At 40.6% G+C, this 15,841-nt stretch overlaps 1 protein-coding gene across 8 annotated transcripts in view; it reads left to right on the top strand.

Moving 5' to 3' along the window:
* DNAI3 (dynein axonemal intermediate chain 3) overlaps nt 1–15,841 on the top strand; it is a 77,420-nt gene that overhangs the window by 35,348 nt on the left and 26,231 nt on the right. For 7 of the 8 annotated variants that reach the window (XM_051856307.2, XM_008264958.4, XM_008264954.4 and 4 more), the window contains 7 exons: nt 2,094–2,284; nt 3,043–3,167; nt 5,878–5,967; nt 8,759–8,845; nt 10,261–10,389; nt 13,772–13,845; nt 14,975–15,119. In XM_051856307.2, the coding sequence (XP_051712267.2) occupies nt 2,094–2,284; nt 3,043–3,167; nt 5,878–5,967; nt 8,759–8,845; nt 10,261–10,389; nt 13,772–13,845; nt 14,975–15,119 (841 nt within the window). The remainder of the gene's footprint in view (nt 1–2,093; nt 2,285–3,042; nt 3,168–5,877; nt 5,968–8,758; nt 8,846–10,260; nt 10,390–13,771; nt 13,846–14,974; nt 15,120–15,841) is intronic. The other variant, XM_008264956.4, reaches the window with a different exon arrangement.

The raw sequence follows: 15,841 nt of genomic DNA, 5'->3' as shown, positions 1-15,841 counted from the left end.
CTCTCTGCTATGGCCTGGAAAAGCAGTGGAGGATGGCCCAAGTGCTTGGGCCCCTGTACCAGAAGAAGCTCCTGGCTCCTGGCTTCAGATCAGCTCAGCTCTGGCTTTCCTGGCCATTTATGAAGTGAACAAGCAGATTGAAGATCTTTCTCTGTCTCTACCTCTGTCTGTAACTCTACCTGTCAAATAAATAAATAAATAAAATCTTTTTGTAAAAAAAAAAAAAGATAATTCTAGCACTCAGAACATGTCTAGCATTTTTAGCAGGATAGTTCTTCATTTTAGAGAATTGTTTCATGCATTCCAGAGGGTTTAGTAAAGGAATTAAACACAGTAGCAATTCCTAGGCTTTGTGACAACTAAAACTAATAGCACACATGTACATACCCACACACACCCTTCTAAACTTTGTATCTTCATTTATTGAGAATTTCTTCTTTATTGTTTGCAATTTTTTAAATATGCTTGTATTTGGGCTATCTTCATTTCGTGTAAGTAATCATTTAATACTGAACATATGCTTAAGAAAATTGCCTTTTGTAGAAAGAAATTATCAATTCCCAACTTGACTCTCACTGGGATTAAACATGATAATAGGTCTGATCTGATTTCATCATCATTTAAAAAATCATCTATTATTTTTCACTTTATGTTTCTGTGTGGGAGCAAACTGTTGAAATCTTTACTTAATGTATACTAAGCTGATCTTCTGTATATTAAGAGAATCGAAAATGAATCTTGATGTGAATGGAAGGGGAGAGGGAGTGGGAAAGGGGAGGGTTGCGGGTGGGAGGGACGGTATGGGGGGGAAGCCATTGTAATCCATAAGTCGTACTTTGGAAATTTATATTCATTAAATAAAAGTTAAAAAAAAAAAGAAAATTGCCTTTTGTGTCAGTTTGAGCTTTCCAGGAAGCAACTGAGACCTCAGTAAAACTGAGGGTTTTACTGAGAAAACCAAAGGAGGGAGCAGAGTTGGAAAGGTAGAGCCTCAGACCAATCCTTAGCCAACCCAGTGGAGCTCCAGAACAAAGAGGGGCTAGTGTAGGAGTCAGAGGTGAGGCAGGGCTGGCCAAGCCTGCAACTGCCATACCCAGCCTTTAGCCAGGCGGCAGCATGGCTGTGGGTTAGAAACAGGCAGATCATAGGCCAGCGCCGCGGCTCATTAGGCTAATCCTCCGCCTGCGGTGTCCCGGTCGGGGCGCCGGATTCTGTCCCGGTTGCCCCTCTTCCAGGCCAGCTCTCTGCTGTGGCCCGGGAGTGCAGTGGAGGATGGCCCAAGTCCTTGGGCCCTGCACCTGCATGGGAGACCAGGAGAGGCACCTGGCTCCTGTCTTCGGATCAGCACGGTGTGCTGGCCGTAGCGCGCCGGCTGCAGCAGCCATTTGAGGGGTGAACCAACGGCAAAAAAAAAGGAAGGAAGTCCTTTCTCTCTGTCTCTCCTTATCAGTGTCCATTCTGCCTGTCAAAAAAAAAAAAAAAAAAAAACAGGCAGATCATGAAGTTGCTACAGGCTGTCAACTAACAGCACTCCTGGTGGCTCAACAGCAAGTTCTCTTTTTAAATAAATTATCTCATGTATTTATCTTTGATCTTTTTGATCTTTTATATATTTATATTTTGAAAGACAGAGAGAGAGATCTTCTATCTGCTGCTTCACTGTCCCAAATGCCTGTAACAGCAAAGCCTAGGTCAGATCAAAGCCAGGAGCCAGGAATTCAATCCAAGTCTCCCATGTGGGAGGCAGGAACCCAACTACTTGAGCCATCATCTGCTCCCTCCCAATTGCACACTTGCAGGGACATGGAATTGGGGGCAGAGCTGGAAACCCAGGCTCTCCGGTGTGGGATGAAGGCATCGCAAGTGATATCTTAACCATTGTGTTGAACACCAGCCCCAGAATAGCAGGTTCTTGAAAGAAGCTCTGAGCAGCATGCTAGCCTGAATTTTTTTCCCTTCCGTCATTTATTTCACATGAGGTTAATTATTATTACCAAATATAACTGAGAATGATTGGGTTTTGTTCAGTCTAAATGAAGTAAGTCATACTGAACACTAAGCTCTGGCATGGTAATTGTTTTTATTACAAACAGTGTCGAAATAGCCTTGCAGCAAAATGAAATCACAAACACATTTTTTGATGACTGGAAACATCTGGCAGAAGAGGAAGGCACCTTTGGGGACAAGACCGACACTCACCTGAAAGAGTACCAGTCCTTTACTGACCTGCATAGTCCAATGGAGAAGACGATCACCTGTGTCTCCTGGCATCCGACCATCTATGGTGAGATCTCTTCTTGTGATGACGTTGAACTAGCGTCTGGCTTTTATATGGAAAATGGCCAACAGCTCGATTTCAATTAAAATCACTTCCAGTTGGTAAGAACCAACCACTTGCCAAGCACTTGCTGTATCCTCACTGTCATATGTCCTCCCAGCTATACTGTAGGACAGGCACATATTTGTTGTCTCTGTTGTACAAGAGGATTGAAGCTCAACTCAAGGAAGTGACCTGCTCAGGTCACCCAGCTGGTGCAATGCAGAATCAGAATTTGACTTGGGCCAGTTGGACTCCCAAGGCTAAGTCCTTTTCACGCAACACTCTGCCCCTGATTACTAAACAAGATGTTAAACACCCGCCTTCAGCGAGCTCAGCAGCCGAGAGCAGTAGGACTGCGTGCAGGGTGGAGCCAGGCAGTGGGGTCCTCTGCTTTCTTCCTTCCGCCCCACAGTCTCCGCTGGCCATTCTCTCACACACACAAAGTCCAAAACATTGCTTGCTTAGTAAATCTTCAAAGTCCACTGTTTGTTTTTTACTAATAGCACTCTTCAATTTGGACTAGGCACATTTGGAGTGTTAAATAAATGGCATGTGGCTGGTAGATGCCCCGTTAGCTCTAAGAAAACTCTTGCTCTCCTGCAGAATGTTTCTACTCAAATTTAATCAAAATGGAAGTGAAGGGTAACTGTAGAAACTAAAGCTAGAACCACTCCTCCTCGTGTAGTGCTGCCAACATTAATTTCTCCTTGTGCTTCCTTCAGGGCTAATAGCTGTGTCAGTGGCTGTGCGGCTCTCCTTTGAAAACAGAGTCCAATTTTCCGGTAAATTGTTGCTGCAACCATCACTGATTCTTTTCTGGAGTTTCTCCGATCCCATACATCCTCAGGTAAGAGGGTGAGTGGGCAATGCAGTGTCAAGTATCCAATAATGCTGTGTGTTGCTCAGCTACAGGCACGCATCTTGAGAGCTGTGTTGTGGGGGGATTCTCATCATTATACAAGCGTCATAGAGTGCACGTACAGAAACCTAGGTGGGGTATCCAATTACACAACTCTGCTATATGGGAAATATACAATTCAGCCTATAGCTCCTAGGGCCAGGATGAAAAATGAGCACAGGTTTAAATCAAGCACCAGAGAAAATGATGCGCTCAAGAAACACAGAGAACATGAGATGTATGAGGCTGTGTTGGGTAACACAGCATACTGCTTCACAGTAAATGTTTTTCCTTGTAAATAGATGCAATCTATTCAAAAATAATCAAAAGTATACTATGGTGCATACATAAATTAGTAACATAGTCGTTCATTCTCATTATCAAGAATTATGCACTGTATGTAATTGCCCATGCTATACTTCTATTTGACTGGAGCACAGTAAACTTGTTTACACAGCAGGCTTGGGTGTAGAACATTGTGCTACAGTGTTATGGTGGTTACAGCATCACTAGATGTTAGGAATTTTTCAGCCCTACTATAATCTTATGGGACCACTATCATATGATCTATTAATGACGAAAAATGTCATTATGTGACATGTGACTGTACTACTTTCACAAGTATCTTCAGCAGTTTCATTTGCAAAGTACTTTATAATCATTTAATTAATGTAAATCCTTATAAAGTTAGGCTTGCTTCAAATGTGGAACTTGTCATATTCAATTTGATCAAAACTAAAGTTAATGCTTAGTTTATTGAAACAGTTTATTGAATCTTTCTATCGCTCTGCCTTTCAAATAAATAAATAAACTTTTAAGAAGTTTAATGAGAGGCCAGTGCTGTGGCATAGCAGGTGAAGCTGCTGCCTGCAGTGCCTGCAGCCCATGTGGGTGCCAGTTGGAGTCCTGGCTGCTCCATTTCCTATCCAGCTCTCCCTTTAATGCATGGGGAAACAACAGAACATGGCACAAATGCTTGGGCCCCGCCTGGACATCAGAGACCTGGAAGAAGCTCCTGGCTCCTGGCTTCAGACTGGCCCAGCTCTGGCTGTTGCTGCCATTTGGGGAGTGAACCAGCAGATGGAAGGTATCTCTTATCTTTTCCTCTCTCTCTCTCTCTTTCCCTCTGTTTCTCTCTCTCTCTCTCTCTCTCTCTGCCTTTCAAATAAATCTTTTTTCAAAAGTTTACTGAACAAATCTATTTTTTAAAAGAATATAAGATGAGAGGAATGTTTAAACTTTTTTTAAATTTATTTTATTTATTTGAAAGACAGAGTTACAGAGAGAAGTAGAGCCAGAGAGAGAGAGAGAGAGAGAGAGAGGTCTTCCATCCTCTGGTTCACTCCCCAAGATGACTGTAATGGCCAGAGCTGAGCTGATCTGAAGCCAGGAGCCAGGAGCTTCTTCCAGGTCTCCCATGTGGGTGCAGGGGCCCAAGCACTTGGGCCATCTTCTACTGCTTTCCCAGCCCATAGCAGAGAGCTGGACCAGAAGTAGAGCAGCTAGATCTTGAACCAGTGCCCATATGGGATGTCGGCTCTACAGGCAGTGGCTTTTCCTGCTACGCCACAGCGCCGGCCCCTCTATAATTCATTTGAATTAAGGCAATTTTACTACAGTAGATTCTAGGTACTTTAAGTATTATAGACTCAGATAATAAAATGACAGATTTCTGGATCTTCCTTGTCCATCTATGGACAGCCAATCTGATGCCATTCTGTCACTGTACTTTTCTATCATCTCTACCCAGTAGAGCTACTTCCCACCCCTCTTCATGGAAGTGGGACTGAACTTCTAGGCAGTTAGGAAGAGGAAAGATCCTCCTTCCCTGTATTTTTAAGAATAGCTTCCAATACAAGTAAATAAGTTTTGAAAATAAATAAAGCAAATGAATTATTTTGTCACTGTTCTAATCAAAACTATAGGAGACTGTTAAAAGATTTTATGAGTATTTTGAAAAATAGATTTTTCTCCTGAATCTCCAAAGTGCCACTAAACCAAGATAATTCACCCAATTCCAGTTTGAAGCCTTTAGCTTGGTAGTGGCAAGCCAATGGCCTTCTAGGGCATATTTTATTACGGTGGTGACCCCTTAGCAAATGTCTAACTATGGCTAATATATCTGTTCCTTCATACTTACATATTCCTCTCAGGACTAGTTCAGCTTATGACTTCTGTATTATTTGAAAGATTTGAAATAGAAGCACTCATAATATTTCTGGCAATAACTCCATCTTCTCTCATGCAACACATTTTATTTTTACTTTGCTGGGTAAGGTATACAGCAGGCAACAAAACAAATGCCCTCACAGGGTCTACCTTCCAAGCTTTTCAGAAACCCTAATTTCACAGTCGTTTTGTTTAGAAAAATCATAACATTCCACCAGGAATTACACACCCTTTTCCCACATGGAGGGTAGAGGAGAGGGGAAACTGAGTCCTCTTGTGAACATACCTGTTCTCACACATTTGGCCAATATCCATGGTACAATCCAAAACAGGCAGATTCTAGTCCAGAGGTAGAATTCTGGGAGAGGACTGCAATGCATATTTAGTTAAAGATAATCATAAAATTCACTTTCAGCTGTCTGCGTGCTTTTCTAGCCGTTATTTTAATGCACTTTCTCATTCTTTCTTAAATTCACTGGGTTTGCCTTAGTTAATGCTGGAGAGCCCGGATGACATCTTCTGCTTCCAGTTCTGTCCCAGTGACCCTAACATCATTGCTGGAGGTTGTATAAATGGACAGGTAAGTAAGAGTTTTTTCCAGCTATTTATTAAAGTAGAAGGCATTCTATAGTAAGTTTTGTTTTGGTAGTTTTTTGAACTTAAGGGTTTCAGTCCCACAGAAGGATTGCCAATTCTGTCACCATACCAGAGTACAAGCACATGTTAGACATGATATCAGCACTTGAAGTGTTTACAAACCTGAGTCCCCTCCATTTGTGTTGTATAAGATTCTATGTAAGAAAAAAGCCACAAGCATTGCTGCCTCCTGGAAAACAGGCATCATCTGAAATTTCCCTGGGGGTAGGGGTTAGAAGGTGATTATGAATTTAAACAGAAATTCAAATGGAAAAACATAAATATGTCATTAAATCTATGTATTTATAATTTGACACTATTTTTGCCTTTTTCTTTTTTTATCTAATGTATATAAAATTTATGAAATTTAGGTCCCATCTTCCCATGTTGTGCTTGTTCTAGTAAAGCAAAACAAAAATCTTAAAGCTGTTTTATGATTAAACTTTAAATTCATTGTAATTTAGTGGGATTGGCCATGGTCTTTCTGTGTGTGCCTGGAAAATTTCTCTGTGGCTAAAATTTAACTGTCTAAAGCTTCCATGACCATTTGTCCAGAACCAAAACAACCAGGAAACAATTTTCTCCCCCAATGTTGTTAAATAATTACTGAGGATCATCATAATATGCCACAGCCTGTCCTCCATGCCTTTCCTATAATGCCTTTTTATTCATTACAAAAGGAATTCAACTTTGCTTTAGAATGTTTTAGAAAAGTCTGCAATGAAAATAAAACCATGGACTATCTGACATCCTGACATTTTATTAACATTTAGTGGACCAAAATACCTTTTAGCCATTGAAAATTAATTGAATTCAGTGTCAAATATTCTGCTTTGTACTGATTTTTTTAAAAAATGACCATCCAGGCATATGTGAATTCAGTGTTGACCACAGTATTCAATTTTTTTTAAGATTTGTTTATTTACTTGAAATCAGAGTTGCACAGAGAGAGAAGGAGATGCAGAGAGAGAGGTCTTCCATCCTCTGGTTCACTCCCCAGTTGGCCGCAACAGCTGGAGCTGCACGGATCCGAAGTCAGGAGCCAGGAGCTTCCTCCAAATCTCCCATGTGGGTGCAGGGGCCCAAGCATTTGGGCCATCTTCTACTGCTTTTCCAGGCCACAGCAGAGAGCTGGATCAGAAGTGGAGCAGCCAAGACTCAAACCAGCACCCATATGGGATGCTGGCACTGCAGGCGGTGGCTTTACCTGCTACGCCACAGTGCCAGCCCCACACAATATTCAATTTAATAGAAATCATCACATCCCAGTATTTGGGCGGACAATTATGTGTTTTTACTTAATTCTTGAGAACAGGCTGTTTCCCTCAGGTCCAAAGCAGCTGTCCCTGCAATCACAGCACATCCTCAAAGAGAGGAGAAACTCTTGCCAAAACAAAGGGAATTGCATGACATTTATCTCAGATTTTTAACAATACTGGCATCTATTAAAATAAACTCAAAAATTAAAATGCTGAGGGGGCCGGCGCCGCGGCTCACTAGGCTAATCCTCCACCTTGCGGCGCCAGTACACCAGGTTCTAGTCCCGGTCAGGTGCCGGATTCAGTCCCGGTTGCCCCTCTTCCAGGCCAGCTCTCTGCTGTGGCCTGGGAAGGCAGTGGAGGATGGCCCAAGTGCTTGGGCCCTGCACCCCATGGGAGACCAGGAGAAGCACCTGGCTCCTGCCATTGGATCAGCGCAGTGCGCCGGCCACAGTGCGCCATTCGTGGCAGCCATTGGAGGGTGAACCAATGGCAAAAGGAAGACCTTTCTCTCTGTCTCTCTCTCTCTCTCACTATCCACTCTGCCTGTCAAAAAAATAAAAATTAAAAAAAGTCTATTAAAAAATGCTGAGGGTACTTTTTAAAGATTTATTTATTTATTTGAAAGGCAGAGTTACAAAGAGGCAGAAGCAAAGAGAGAGAGAGGGAGAGAAAGAGAAAGGTCATCCATCCTCTGGTTCATTACCCATATGGATGCAATGGCTGGAGCTGGGCCAGTCTGTCCAGGAGCCTGGAGCTTCTTCCCAGTCTCTCACTTGGGTGCAAGGGCCCAAGGACTTGGGCCATCTTCTACCACTTTCCCTGGGCATAGCAGAGAGCTGGATCAGAAATAGAGCAGCCAGTACTCAAACCAGTGCCCATGTGGGATGCCAACACTGCAGGCAGCAGCTTTACCCACTATACCACAGCACCAGCCCCCTGAGAGTACTTTTATAGAGAAGAAAACATTCAGGACCAGCATTATGTATTAACAGGTAAAGCCAAGGCCTGTGATGCTGGCAACCCATATGGGCACCAATTCTAGTCCCAGCTGTTTCGCTTCCAAAATCCAGCTTCCTGCTAATGCACTTGGGAAAGCAGAGGAAGATGGCCCAAGTGTTTGGGTCCCTGTACCATACAGAGATCTGGATGCGACTCCAGGTTCCTGGCTTCAGACTGGCCACACCCTGGCCTTTGCAGTTATTTGGGGAGTGAACTAGAGAATGGAAGATCTCTTTCTCTCTCTCTCTCTTTGTCTTTCCCTCTTTCTGTCTTTGTAACTCTGCCTTCAATAATAAATCTTTAAAATATCTTTTAATAAATCTTTTTTAAAAAATTCTTACTTAGCTTTCAAACTTCCTGATCATCCCCTAAGGTGACTGATTCATCATGTTGCCTATCCAGTTTTTTAAAACATCTTAAGTCTCAGTTAACTATTTTCTGAAATTGTAATAATGTCATGTATTTCTGTTTTAGGTTGTTATGTGGGATATCACCTCGCATGCAGATCGCATAGAAAACATTAAGGCAGGTGGCAGCAGAAGTAAAAAAGTCACACTCAAGGTTAGCTTTTTGTACTGTTTTACTTGTGAACTTTTTCCTAACAGAATTGGGAAGCTCAGCAAAAGCAAGATGATTTCGGAATCCTTCAGATCTGCGTGTGGACCTGTTCCAATCACTTCTAAGTGAGCTCATCACTAAAAACATCACCACATCAGTGGAAGCAGCTGTGCTGTGATGTTAGGTTCTTTTTGTTGTTATTGCTGTTGAGCAAAATGAAGTCGCCAAGTGACTTGCCTTAAGTGGTGTCAGTGAAGAGCAACAGAAGGGCCAGGTGGGAGGGCTCTGGATCACACCACCTTGCATCAGTGGGAAGAGGTTACAGGCCTGTTAATAATGGACAGTGATTTTGCGAGACTGTGAATTCTGTGGAGAGGGTTAGGCAAAGATGTCTCAGCTCACTACTCAGTACTCACCCGCCATGTTGCACATCCCCTCCTACCCCAGTTCTTTTTTTTTTTTAACTTTTATTTAATGAATATAAATTTCCAAAGTACGATTTATGGATTACAATGGCTTCCCCCACATACCGTCCCTCCCACCCACTACCCTCCCCTTTCCCACTCCCTCTCCCCTTCCATTCACATCAAGATTCATTTTCGATTATCTTAATATACAGAAGATAAGCTTAGTATACATTAAGTAAGGATTTCAACAGTTTGCTCCCACACAGAAACATAAAGTGAAAACTAATAGATGATTTTTTTAAATGATGATGAAATCAGATCAGACCTATTGTCATGTTTAATCCCAGTGAGAGTCAAGTTGGGAGTTGATAATTTCTTTCTTTTTTTTTTTTTTTTTTTTTACAGCGGATCAGTTTAGTATACATTAAGTAAAGATTTCAACAGTTTGCACCCCCATAGAAACACAAAGTGAAATATATTGTTTGAGTACTCGTTATAGCATTAAATCTCAATACACAGCACATTAAGGACAGAGATCCTACATGAGGAGTAAGTGCACAGTGACTCCTGTTGTTGACTTTACCAATTGACACTCCTGTCTATGGCATCAGTAGTCTCCCTATGCTCCAGTCATGATTTTCCAAGGCTCTACCCCAGTTCTTTAACCTCGGCATCAACAGTAAACTCACCAAGGAATGGTGAGAGATGACCTTCTCAGCACACAAAGAAATACTCCTTCAAACGTGAGTGCCTTACTGGTTCTTGAGGCAATAGGTCAGCAATATTTGTTGACTTCCAAGAAACAAAGCTGAGACTAAACCAATGGGGAAGTAGATAATCCTATTCCCTAAATATATGGTATGTAGAAACACCAATTTAAATTTTTCCTTGAACTAGTGTATCTGATCAAAACTTCTCCAAGTTAGCAGTTTTACTTGCAGTGATGAATGAAGTATGAACTCACGCATCAGCACCCTAAATTAGCACATACTGCTGTTTTGACGTTTTCAGCCGATGTTCCTCCTTGAACCAGATAGCAATAAAGAAGCAATGTACATCAGGCATTGTGCAGTCTCCTCAATAGAAAATGGACATAAGAAAGTCATTACAGATATACACTGGCTGTCCGACACATTTGAGGTAAGTCCTCACAGTGCTGCACTTTCCTCCTGCTGGATTGTGTTAGGATTTTATCCAAAGAAAATGTTTCAAGTCAACAATTCACTCATATCTAAATTAACCAGGAACTGCACATCAGAAACTTGGGTCGTTATTGCCAGATCAGTATCTAACTTAAAGATGAGAATAAGACCACTATTTCAACTTGGATGGTTTATAGTTTAATTTTTTAAAGATTTATTTATTTTATTTGAAAGTCAGAGTTACACGAAGAAAGAGACAGAGACAGAGACAGAGGGAGAGAGAGAGAGAGAGAGGTCTTCCATCCACTTGTTCCCTCCCCAACTGGCCACAACAGCCAGAGTTGTGCCGATCTGAAGCCAGGAACTAGGAGCTTCTTCCGGGTCTCCCATGTGGATGCAGGGGCCCAAGGACTTGAGCCATCTTCTGCTGCCTTCCCAGGCCATAGCAGAGAGCTGGATTGGAAGTGGAGCAGCTGGGACTCGGACTGGTGCCCATATAGGATGTCGGCACCACAGGCAGTGGCTTTACGCGCAACACCACAGCACCAGCCCTGGGTTTACAATTTTAAAACATAGATGGTATCAACAATGATAAGGTACACGGCGAAGAAGATGAAGGTTTGATATGTAAGCATAAAGTACAAATATTTAACACTTTGAGCATTTATGGAGTTATAATCTCAGTGACTTGGAGGCAGACAATGTCAAAAGATCTGTGATCCATTGTAATGTGTGAGTGTGCCCAGGCACAGGTTTGGAATGGAATGGCCTTGGAAAGTCATGTTTCCCTATCAATTTGAGAGTGGCACCTCCACAGATTGCCCACTGGTTGTGCAGGTACCAGCCCAGCCGACTCCCAGCACGGTGGTTCCGAACTTGCTTGTAACTCACCAAGAGTGGTGTTGGTGGATTTGAAAACTGACAAGCTCCCCAAATGGTTCCCCCAGGAAAACTAAGGGTTTACCAGGTACTTTTGAAAAATGACCAAAAATATGCTGAGAAATATTCTGAAAATATTCTGAGTTAGGAGAGGTGATTAGATCTGCCAAGCATTCAGTTGGATTATATGAAGCAAAAATAATTTGAAAAGCAAAACGAACAGCCCAGATATCATTTCTGTTATCTGCACAAATTAGCATGATCATGGCACTTAGAACAAAAGAAAGGGGACTCCATTTCAACTCACACCAAACATACAAATCAATTCAGATGACTATAAATTCAAATAAAGATAAACTATAGAAAAATGCAACAAATAAGAATAGAATATCAGATTTCTGGAATGGAGATCATTTTCTAAGCTTTTTAGTGTTGGAAGAAATCACTGATTGATAGATCCAACACATTTATACCAAATGTAGTAAATATAAAAATCACAAATAAGCAAAAGGTATACACTAAGCAAAAACAGTTAGTAAATCAACATGAAAATTAGTCTTTCATAACATATGTTAATAAAACAAAGTTAATGGTATATTTTAGACTTAACTTTTAAATAAAAATTTTATATCATACTCAGTGTTAAAAACAACCAAGTGCCAAAAAAAAAAAAGCTGACTGCAACATGAAACTTTTGGAATGTAATTAGTCAACGTGTTCTTCAGTCATTCAAATTTCCAAACTTTTTGACCAGTAATAAATTCCAGTTTGAGGAATTCATACAGATTCATGATCCAGTCCAATATGTGTCTCAAGATACAAAATTATACTCACATCTTTTAAAATAAATCATGTCAAAGCGTATCCATAAAGAAGACTTGGAAAAAGGTAAGATAGAACTTTATTTGATTTTGAAATCTTCTGTTTCCAAATTTCTGTAATACTGTTATGTTTTGGAATTTTTAAACATTCAAAAATAAAATCACCAGAGCAAGCACGTCTCCCAGGTCTCCAAATTCATACTTCAACAAAAGCCTCAGTGACACAGCGTAACATGGGCTGTTTATCAGATCTGAGTGGAAGTTGGCAGCCACTGCTGAACCTGAGGCCATGCAGGCCTCATGGATGCCAGCCCGTTTTGTTGTTGCCTCGCTCCTGGAAGTCCTCCAGGCCGGTACAGACACCACCTTTCCCCTCGCTCCACTCCTGTTTCCATTGTTTACTTGCTGCCAGAATCCCTGGTCCCGTTTTGCTCATCAGCCTAACTGTAAGGTCATGTTGTCCTCTTGATCTATGAGAGGCACCTCCATAGGTGGCCTCCAAAGCTTTCACCTCCTCTGAGAACTACCTGATGGGAATTTTGAAGATTCTAGGGCCCTGAGGAGCCATGAAGACTTCCTGGGGATCGGATGTGTATTTACAGAGTTGGCTGTTAATCAGGGGCCCTAGACCCTGTGGGTGTCCAACTGAACCCTAACAAGAATGGATAATAGGATTATGGTATATCATCTATGTATTATGAACTATTGAAATAATTTATGAATATGTAGGTGATGTTCAAATTATGTGAAGTGAAAAATCTCAGGATAAAAATGTATATTCTGGAGTGGGCATTTGGCACAGTTAAGATGCCACTTGGGACACCCACATCTCTATCCTAGTGCCTGAATTCAAGTCCAGCTTCCTGTTAATGCACACCCTAGGAGGCAGCAGGTGGCTCAAGTACTTGGGTCCCTGTGGCACATGTGGGAGACCCAGATTTTTGAATTGTGGACTCCTGGCTTCTGCCTGCCCCAGTCATGATGTTTCAGGCATGCATTTGGGGAGTAAACCAAACAGGAGATCTCTCTGTGTGTCTCTGTTCATCTGTCTTTCTCTGCATTTCAAATAAATGAAACAAACTTTAAACATTTTTATATGCATTCTGATCAAAACTTTGTGAAAATATTTTTGTGACAGAAAACTGAACAAGATTATACAGCAGATTTTATTTGATTATAAAATCTTGGACCCATTGTTGTGGAACAACAACAGGTTAAACTGCTATGGCATTCCATATGGGCGCCAGTTTGACACCCAGCTGCTCCACTTCTGATGCAGCTCCCTGCTAATGCGCTTGGGGAAGCAGCAGAGGATGGCCCAGGTCCTTGGGCCCCTGCCAGCCGTGTTGGAGACCAGGGTGGAGTTTCTGGCTCCTGGCTTCAGCCTGACCCAACCCTGGCTGTTGCAGCCATTTGGGTAGCAAACCAACAGACCTCTCTCTCTTTTTCTCTGTCTCATTCTCTTCCCCTCTCTCTATCTCTGCTGTTCTGCCTTTCAAATAAATTAGATTTTTAAAAAAATCTTTAAATCTTCTATTTCCCAAACTTTTGTGATGGTGTTATGTTCTTTTATTAAAATTTAAAACAAGGCAGCAAAAAATGTAAAAGATAAATAGCTATGTGAAAACAATGCTCTTCTGGATACACAGAATTGATTTTTCTTCCATTTTTTAAAACTAGATTAACAGGTTGGGCTCTGTGTATGAGAATCGAAGTGGAATATCCTGTCAACTTGTGACATGTTCAGCAGATTGGTATGTCCCATTTCAAACACTTCCTAAAATGTTTTCATACAATGTGTTCTTTTTCAATTAGATTCTCCTAAAATTAATGTCTTCTTCTGCCCTTTAAATAATCTTTATTATAATAATTAAATCCAATATAACTAAAGGACAGAATGTTATAAATTGTTACCAGTTTATCTTTTTATAGAGATAAAGGAGTTGTAAAAAAAAAAAGAGAGAATTAGCTAGGCTTTCATGTCTGATAATATGGCTTCCTCATATTCCCATATTTGTAAAGTTGCAAGCTGTGTTATTTACATTCAGTTATATCTCATAATTATGAAGATTGTAACATTTAACTGGGAAAGCATATTTTAAAAAGTAGAAGCCTTTTTACATTTTTATTGTATATTCATACTTTTTATTATTTTTTTAAAAATTCATTTATTTGAAAGGCAGAGAGATAGAGAGATTTCCCATAAACTTGTTTACCCTCCAAATATCCACGATAACCCTGACTGGGCCAGACTGAAGCCAAGGGTCAGATTCAATCCATGTCTCCCATATGGGTAGCAATGATCAAGTACTTGAGCCATCACTTGCTGCTTTCCAGGGTCTACATTAGCAGGAAGCTGGATCCAGAACAGAGACAGGAATCAACCCAGGCATTCTGATATGGGACGTGGGTGTCTCTAATGGCAATTTGACCTGCTGTGCCAGATGCCTGTCCCTTTTATTATATATTTTCAAAAAGCATTTTTATGAACAATTCAGTAGGTATGTTGAAAAATAATCATTTAGATAAAATTATTCCAATGTATAGAACTTTGAATTCATAAGTAGAGCATATGAAGAGAAATATAAAGGGTCTTCATAAAATTCATAAAAATGCATACTATGAAAAAACAATGTATGGAGTACAAAAAAAATTGCACCAAAATAAAATTGTCTTTTAGTTCTATTTTCCATGAACTTTTTGAAGTATAATTCTCCAAAATATAAAATGTCAAATAATCCTGATTCATAAAATTTCTGGTTTCAGAGACATTCAAATATTGCCTTGGTTACATTGCTAATGTGTAACAGTGCTAATGGTAGTCCTGAGGTTATACTTGTGCTTGATAAAAAAAAAAAGTAAACTATAAACTTTTTCTTGTAGCACAATATGTTTTTGGGATATTAGACCACAGAAAAGTTTAACCCCCCAACAAACAGAGAAAAAGAAAGAAGAAACTATTGAAATTCCCTTTGATGTACCTTCTACTTTTTTGCATCTAGATCTCTCTTGGAAACCCCTCACTAAGGTAAGTCAAATGGAATTTAGTTTGTCACATTTGCTTACATACACAGTATAATTTGCATACACCATCATTATTATACATACTCTCTAAAAATAGAGCAGCTTACATTAATTTAGGACCCAACAATCCATGTAGTCATTTAACCAGTAAGTTCCTTGATTGTGAATTATTTTGCTTGCTTAGACCAAGACAGAAATTAAAATCTTGTGAACTTACAAAAGATATTTCTTGTACAAGCAAGGTGCAACTTACAAATGGTTGGTACAGAAATGATTCAGTTGCATATCAGTTGCTCAGATTAGCTCAGAAAAGCTAATTTTCCCCCAGTAGTAACCAAAATTTTGTATATTTTGCATATCAATAGCAGGAATAGATTGTTGTAACAATCACGATCAAACAACTGAAAACAAATAAGAAGTTATTTGTGTTTCCCTTGAGTGGAAGAGCTTGAAGAAAAGCAAATTTGAGGAAATGGATGGGATGTGTATGGAAGTATGAATGAGTTTCTGACTTTTTTTTAAAGATGTATTCATTTATTTATTTATTTGAAAGAGTTAGAGAGAGGGGGAGAGAAACACAGAGAGATAATGAGAGAGAAAGATCTTCCATCTACTGGCTCACTTCCCAGATGGGCACAATGGCTAATGCTGAGCCAGGCCAAAGCCAGGAGCCAGGATCTTCATCCAGGTCTCCCACATAGGTGGCAGGGACCCAAACACTTGGGC

The sequence above is a fragment of the Oryctolagus cuniculus genome, chromosome 7 (genome assembly GCF_964237555.1).
Source record: "Oryctolagus cuniculus chromosome 7, mOryCun1.1, whole genome shotgun sequence".
Lineage (NCBI taxonomy): Eukaryota > Metazoa > Chordata > Mammalia > Lagomorpha > Leporidae > Oryctolagus > Oryctolagus cuniculus.
Note: the sequence above shows the minus strand (reverse complement) of the source record. Positions and strands in the feature narration are given on the sequence as shown.